Source organism: Eriocheir sinensis, chromosome 6 (assembly GCF_024679095.1).
Source record: "Eriocheir sinensis breed Jianghai 21 chromosome 6, ASM2467909v1, whole genome shotgun sequence".
NCBI classification, from domain to species: domain Eukaryota; kingdom Metazoa; phylum Arthropoda; class Malacostraca; order Decapoda; family Varunidae; genus Eriocheir; species Eriocheir sinensis.
In genome coordinates, this window is record NC_066514.1 from 22,428,865 (window position 1) to 22,436,862 (window position 7,998).

The following is a 7,998-nucleotide window of genomic DNA, read 5'->3' on the forward strand; positions in this document are numbered from 1 at the left end:
GTGTCATCTGCAAATTTCGATATTGTGGATTTCAGTCCTGATTCTAGGTCATTGATATATATGATAAAGAGGATGGGTCCCAGCACTGACCCTTGAGGCACTCCACTAGTGACTGGTAGCCACTCGGAAGGCTGTCCGTTGAGTAGTACTCGTTGTTTTCTGTCGGTGAGCCAATCTCTTATCCACGCGATCAGATTGGCTCCGATGCCTGCCGAGTGCAGTTTCTTAAGGAGTCGCTCGTGCGGTACCTTGTCGAAGGCTTTCTGAAAGTCCAGGTATATAACATCACTGGGGATGTGGGCATCCCAGTTCTTATATATACCTTGGAAGAAGTCTAATAAATTCGTTAGGCAGGAGCGCTTGTTTCTGAAGCCATGCTGGGTGTCGGAGATTACATTATTGTTTTCTAGAAACTTAACAAGTTTATCTCTAATAATCTTTTCGAGTATTTTTCCTGCCACTGATGTCAAACTTATGGGCCTGTAGTTTAATGCAACGCTTTTGTCTCCTTTTTTGAAAATCGGTGTTACGTTCGCCATCTTCCAGTCTTCCGGGACCTTGTTTAGTTGAACTGACCGGTTGAATATGGTTAATTCGTTCTTCCAGTTGTTTCGCTTTCAGTGCCGCGGCCCCTTTATCGTTGTCCTCCTTCCGTCACATGTTCCGTGCTCACTTGGGTTTCCGTGCGGCCTTTCCTCCCACCCGGTCTTCCTCCTTTACTTTCTTCATGTAATTCTTTCTTCCACTGACAGACTTCCCTCCTTCACCGCCTTTCCCACACTCCCCGTATGCTTGTCCTCCCCAACGAACCCCTTCTCGCCTCTGCAGTACACTCCCCGCCCTGCCACCCTGCCATGGCTCCCTCACACCCCCGTTACACCCTACCCTCTTTTTTTTCTCTTTTCTCTTCGGTCACCTTTTTCCTTCTCTGCTCTGATATTTTGATATTCACAAAGAAAAAAACAATGGGACAAAAAGTCTCTCACGAAAAAGCGAACGTGGTCGTGAGCCTGCGAGCAGGCATGAGCAGGCCGGACACCTTGAAGGTGTCTTACAGGGGCGGCGGCTGCCTCAGGAGGCGGCGGCCGATCGCCTTCTTTACCTTCCCCAGCACCGGCTGGCGGTGCGCCGAGGGGATAGAGGCGTGCGAGGCGGAGGGGGGATTGAGCGTGCCGTTGGACGCGCTCAAATATAAGGACCTCAGCAAGATCATCCAGCTGCGCTGCGGGTCTGGCGGGAGGACCCTGCTGAAGGCAGCGATGCCGCTGGGGATGTTCCTCAACAACCTCGACTACCTGCACTTCTCGTTACACTCTGACGGCAGGGGCTCCAGCGGCGCCTACACCGTCATGCGGTGCAACGGGCACCCCTGCCTTATGGCGGCGCGGCCCCCGATGTGGCACCGGCCAAATGGCGGGAAGGAAGCCAGTGCCCCCACCAGGGCCTCAGTTACCCCAGCAGGTGGTGCCGGAGGCATCACCAAGGCTTCAAACACCAAGGCAGGTGATGCCACACACATCACCAAGGCTTCAAACACCAAGGCAGGTGATGTCACACACATCACCAAGGCTTCAAACACCAAGGCAGGTGATGTCACACACATCACCAAGGCTTCACACACCAAGGCAGGTGATGTCACACACATCACCAAGGCTTCACACACCAAGGCAGGTGATGTCACACACATCACCAAGGCTTCAAACACCAAGGCAGGTGATGTCACACACATCACCAAGGCTTCACACACCAAGGCAGGTGATGTCACACACATCACCAAGGCTTCACACACCAAGGCAGGTGATGTCACACACATCACACATCACCAAGGCTTCACACACTAAGGCAGGTGATGTCACACACATCACCAAGGCTTCACACACAAGGCAGGTGATGTCACACACATCACCAAGGCTTCACACACCAAGGCAGGTGATGTCACACATCACCAAGGCTTCACACATCACCAAGGCAGGTGATGTCACACACATCACCAAGGCTTCACACACCAAGGCAGGTGATGCCACACACATCACCAAGGCTTCACACACCAAGGCAGGTGATGTCACACACATCACCAAGGCTTCAAACACCAAGGCAGGTGATGTCACACACATCACCAAGGCTTCACACACCAAGGCAGGTGATGTCACACACATCACCAAGGCTTCACACACCAGGGCAGGTGATGGCACACACATCACCAAGGCTTCACACACCAAGGCAGGTGATGTCACACACATCACCAAGGCTTCACACACCAAGGCAGGTGATGGCACACACATCACCAAAGCTTCACACACCCCGGGCTCCCCTCACCACACACTCCGCCGTCGGAAAACCAAGAAACCCAATCTTCGCGCCCACGGCAGGGACACGGCGACTCCCAAGAGACACGATGCGCCGTACACATGGACGGACGTGTTCGTGGACGTCACGGCGATCTGTGCCGCCGTCTTGTCCGGCGTCCTGGCGTACTACACGCGTTAGTGAGGCGCCGCCACGCCCGCCCGCCCGGAGGCCTTCATGGGCGCGGGCTATTGTCTGTTATATCTTTCTCCATCTCTATAATCCTTACTAGTCTTGTGTGCTTCCTGTTTCTTGTCTCTCTCTCTCTCTATCTATCTATCTATCTATCTACCACTATTTTTTTCTTTTTGTTTCTTTTTCTTTTTACTCCATTTTGAACACACACACACACACACACACACACACACACACACAGATAGACAATGTGTGTGTGTGTGTGTGTGTGTGTGTGTGTGTGTGTTCCATCACCTGCGTTTCACCTCATCATTTCCGCCTTTTTTCATCGTCTTTCCTCTCTCGCCTTTCACCTTAATTCTCTCTCTCTCTCTCTCTCTCTCTCTCTCTCTCTCTCTCTCTCTCTCTCTCTCTCTCTCTCTCTCTCTCTCTCTCTCTCTCTCTCTCTCTCTCTCTCTCTCTCTCTCTCTCTCTCTCTCTCTCTCTCTCTCTCTCTCTCTCTCTCTCATCATCATCCTTTCCTTTCCTTTCCTTCACCTCATTTGCCCCTCCCTTCCCTTTCCCTTCCCTTCCCTTCCCTTCCCTTCCCTTCCTTTCTTTTGCTTCTCTTCCCTTTCCTTTCCTTTCCTTTCCTTTCCTTTCTTTTCCTTCCCTTCCCTTCCCTTCCCTTTCCCTTTCCTTTCCTTTCCTTCCCTTCCCTTCCCTTTCTTTCCTTTCCTTCTCTTCCCTTCCCTTCCCTTCTCTTTCCTTCACCTCATCTGTCATTTCCTTCCCTTCCCTTCCTTTCCCTCTACTTCCCTTTCCTTCATTTCACGTCACCTTCTTCCCTTTCCTTCCTTACCTCTATCTTTCCCTCTCCCTTTCCCTTCCCTTCCCTTCTTTTCCCTATCAACATCATCTATTTGTATTTCCTCTTTCTTCTCGTTCCCTTCCTTCCTTCCTCTTCAGTACCATATCACTGTCCTCACCCTTGCAATTCCACCCTTCCTCACCCTTTTCCTAATCACCCTTGTTGTTCCACCCTTCCTTCTCTTCCCTTCCCTTTTCCTTCCTCTTCATCACCATATCACTGTCTTCACCCTCATAATCCCACCCTTCCTCACCCTTTCCATAATCACCCTTCACCCTTGCAGCTCCACCCTTCCCTTCTCTTCCTATTATAACCCTGCGTGAAGTTTCTTTGCCTATAAGTTGATGTTTACACCCTTCGTTACCCTTCCTTCCCTTCCTTGTTATCCCTTGCCTTCCCTCGCTTCGGCCCTAAAGGATCAATTGACTGTCTAAATTTATACAGCGTCCCCTCCGCTAGCGTCCATTTACCGCACCCTTGCACTCCGCCCTTTCCTTCCTCCCTGCTGCTGCTGTGGGGGCTTTTTAATTATGTATCTGCGCGTGCCCTCTTTTTTTTCTTCTCCCTCGAATCATATAAAAGAAACAGGGGAGCTATAGGAAGGCGGACATGGAAAATCTTAACCCGGTAGCTACAGGGATCATGTTTCTTAATGGTCCCTCCAAGCGAGAAAAATGAGAAAAAATCATCACTCACGCAAACCATTTCATAATATATATCAACGCATTTGTGATCAGTTTATGTATCATCTATTTTTGGGGGGGTTATATTATGGCAAAAATATGGCCCGTCGCTGCTACACGGTAAAGCCACAAATTTGGCCCGTCGCTGCTACACGGTAAAGCCACAAATTTGGCCCGTCGCTGCTACACGGTAAAGCCACAAATTTGGCCCATCGCTGCTACACGGTAAAGACACAAATTTGGCCCATCGCTGCTACACGGTAAAGACACAAATTTGGCCCGTCGCTGCTACACGGTAAAGCCACAAATTTGGCCCGTTGCTGCTACACGGTAAAGCCACAAATTTGGCCCGTCGCTGCTACCGGGTTAAGAAATACTATGGAGAGCTAGACTGGGAAAAGTTGAAAAGAAAAAGCGAGGTGCAGGAAAAGTATGATATAATTATGGTCTTTTCTTGTGTGTGGGTTTTGCTTCCGTGTTTTTGTTATTTCCTGGTTATTGATTCTGTGTTTTTGTTGCCGGCATTTTCTTGTTTGTTTTAGTCTTCCAAATTATCGAGTCCGTTTTGGCGTTGGCTTCCGTGGGTCTATTTCTCCCCTCTGCTCTCCCACACAGTCCCAACGCCTATTTTTTTCTCTCATATGTTACCCATAGCCAGCGTTGCCAGATTATCGTATTCACCACATCGTCTTTATTACTTTTAAGCCTCAGACTCTCGTACCTACACAAATAACGATAGAAAATTGAAAGTAGCGTTAAAACTCCTATTTATTGATGTTCCTTTGTTTGTTTTTGCTATAGTTATTGGTCAGAAACTACGAAAATGCAATACGATGAGTACGATAATTTGGCAACGTTGCCCATAGCTTACATATGAGAGGAAGGGATAGGTCTTGGGACTGTGTGGCAGAGCGGAGGGGAGGAAAGGACCCGCGGGAGCCAACGCCAGACCGGCCTCGACATATTTGGAAGACTATAGACGAGGCCGCCGTATTTTCTTCATTATTCGGTTATTATTTTTTGTTGGCAATATTTGTTTCGTGTATTACAAAGAAGCATCTCGCATTTTATCCCGAGTTTCTCCCTCATTATTTTTTTCTTTATCCTCCAAATTCTTATGTGTTCTGATTTAGCTATTTTTTTTTTCATTATTCCCACAGACTCTATTCATGTCCACTTCAATTCATTCTCTTCATATTGAAATGCATACCCATATACTTGTTACTCTTCGCTTAGCTATCATGCAGCGTGGAGGGGGCTTCGTGGTGCAGTGGTTAGCACACTCAGCTCACAACCAAGAGAGCCCGGGTTCGATTCCCCGGCGGAGTGGAAAAATTTGCGCGGCTTTTCCGATACCCTACGCCCCTGTCCACTCAGCAGTGAATGGGTACCAGGTATTAACCGGGGTTGTGTCCCGTCTCCTGGGGTCTGTTCCCTTCTCCTATAATTCCTTCCCCTTCTGTCTCTCTCCGGCATATGACCACAGATGTCGCGCCGACTAAACGAAACTTTCCAACTTTTTTATGCAGCGTGGAGGCGCGTTGTTCTGAAGGGCCCGGGTTCATGTCCACCCCGCCCCTACAAGCAGACAATTTCCAGTCATCGCCGAGTGGCCAAGACTGACCACAATTCGTCACCCTCATAAAATAATCGCCTAAGTCATTTTTCAGAGATTTCCAGGTTTTTGTCTACATCAATTGTTCAACATGTGACGGCCATTTCTGTACAGTTGCCTTCGTCATTCAGGGTTTGAGTGTTCTAGAATTAGCCTTTTCACTTCTGCCTAACTCTTAAGACAAATGAGATAATGACATTTCTTTTATGATTTCCTGAAAAGTAGAAAATAATGACTTACGCGGTTTGTTTACGAAGGTGATCACGTGCTGTCCCGAGGATCGCCTACCATCGCGGAGTGAAGCGAAGCTCTCTAATGAGGATCAAGTGGAGGTCCGGGAAGCATGAGCCAGGCAAGAACGGCGCCGCTATGAAAACACTTGGCTAGGGCCCACCAACAAGCCCCACCAAGAAAGCCTATCGGAGCTATAGGCCGAACGTAAAAAAAAGTCTTATTTAATATCATCTTTATAGACCCTTTACTGTCCAAATCCCATACGCACGAGTCAACCAGCATCTTCACTCTTTCATCCCTCACGCTGGTAATCTCTGGAACGATTATCCTTCATCTGTATTTCCTCCTGCCTACGAACGATCTTCCTTGATCTGTATTTCCTCCTGCCTACGAACGATCTTCCTTGATCTGTATTTCCTCCTGCCTACGAACGATCTTCCTTCATCTGTATTTTCTCCTGCCTACGAACGATCTTCCTTCATCTGTATTTCCTCCTGCCTACGAACGATCTTCCTTCATCTGTATTTCCTCCTGCCTACGAACGATCTTCCTTCATCTGTATTTCCTCCTGCCTACGAACGATCTTCCTTCATCTGTATTTCCTCCTGCCTACGAACGATCTTCCTTCATCTGTATTTCCTCCTGCCTACGAACGATCTTCCTTCATCTGTATTTCCTCCTGCCTACGAACGATCTTCCTTGATCTGTATTTCCTCCTGCCTACGACTTCAACTCTTTCAGGAGGAGGGTATCAGGACACCTCTCCTCACGTAATTGACAGCTCTTTCGGCCACCTGTTAGGATTCTTTACAGGAGCAGCGAGTAGCGGGCTTTTTTATTGTTGTTTCCTTTTTTTGTGCCCTTGTGCTGTCTCCTTTGCTGTAAAAAATAATAAATAAATAAATAAAACAATCTGACATTTACTCCTCATTTTCCTTCCTTCCTCAACACATTTCGCCGCCCAAGAACACCTATTTGACAAGGCTTTCGCAGGAGTTGTGGGCATTTCCAGTAGTAGTTTTATGACCCTGGTGGTAGTTTGACCCTTCCTCTGTACCCTGAGCCTAAAAAACACTCATTAGAACCTGGTTGATATCCCCCATTGACCTTTAGAAATAACTGATGTGGGAAGGGAAAGTGAATTGTAACACCAGCCTCGATGTTCTCTTCTCACTGAAAACAATAAACATACTGGCATCGCTTCGACCTTCATTACCTACGCACTGGTTCTAATTTCACAGTATTTACCTCCCTTATACTTCTTACCTTCATTACCTACGCATTGGTCCTAATTCAACATCATTTCCCTCTCCTTCCCCTCTCCCCTATTACTTCCCCCGCCCCTCCCGCCGCTCATAAGCCGAAATAACGCACCACGGGCTATTAATCCGCGCACCCGCTCATTATTTCTGAATATAAACAGGAACACACGCAGGTAGCCCCGAACCGCCGCCGTGCAACCCGCCTGCCCTATATTGTGATCCTGCGTATGGCCTGCACGAGTCTGCGTCCTTAACCTAGCGTAACTTAACCTGCCCCTGCCCCATGCACGCTTAAGTTAACATGATTATTAAACCTACCCTAACATTACCCAGCTTTAAACACACACACACACACACACACACACACACACACACACACACACACACACACACACACACATTCCCTTAACTAACATAACGTAATTTATCCTTACCTTTTCCTTCACCTAACTGATTAACCTAACCAAACTAGAAACACACACACACACACACACACACACACACACACACACACACACACACACACAGCCATCCTCTCCCTCTTCCCTCCCAATCACCACCACCATCACCCCTCCCTTCACTAGACTGTTCCTGCACTCTGTTAATTAGTGGTCCAGGCCTTGGCGGGTTGGACGATGCCAGTGTCCGATCACCCGATAGCTTTGTCTGCCTCGTGTACCCTCAAGCCTCAAGCATAGAACCTCCAATTAAGAATAGTAGATAAGAAGTCACCAACCTTACCTCCCCTTATCATTTGCTTGCCATACACTCATTTTTTTCTCCTCCTTGCTTCTTGACCGTCTTTTGCCGTCACTCTGCCCTCCTATACCAATGACCTGCACGATTAAGCCAATGAACCAAAAAATATAAGCA

At 48.2% G+C, this 7,998-nt stretch overlaps 2 protein-coding genes across 51 annotated transcripts in view; one reads left to right on the plus strand and one right to left on the minus strand.

The window, feature by feature from the left end:
- Nucleotides 1–7,998, minus strand: part of LOC126990240 (uncharacterized) — a 158,865-nt gene that overhangs the window by 141,252 nt on the left and 9,615 nt on the right. The gene's annotated exons all lie outside the window — the stretch shown is intronic.
- LOC126990284 (uncharacterized) lies at nt 586–2,556 on the plus strand. Of its 50 annotated transcripts, XM_050849049.1 has the most exons (5): nt 591–1,503; nt 1,546–1,587; nt 1,672–1,713; nt 2,057–2,182; nt 2,225–2,556. In XM_050849049.1, exons 1-5 carry the CDS (start codon nt 789–791, stop codon nt 2,485–2,487), a joined length of 1,188 nt encoding a protein of 395 aa, XP_050705006.1. In that variant the 5' UTR covers nt 591–788; the 3' UTR covers nt 2,488–2,556. The 50 variants fall into 50 exon arrangements, with proteins under 50 accessions (XP_050704828.1, XP_050704807.1, XP_050704845.1 ...); XM_050848871.1 differs by adding an exon at nt 1,973–2,056 and having other exon boundaries at nt 586–1,797; nt 2,099–2,182; XM_050848888.1 differs by adding an exon at nt 1,973–2,056 and having other exon boundaries at nt 587–1,755; nt 2,099–2,182.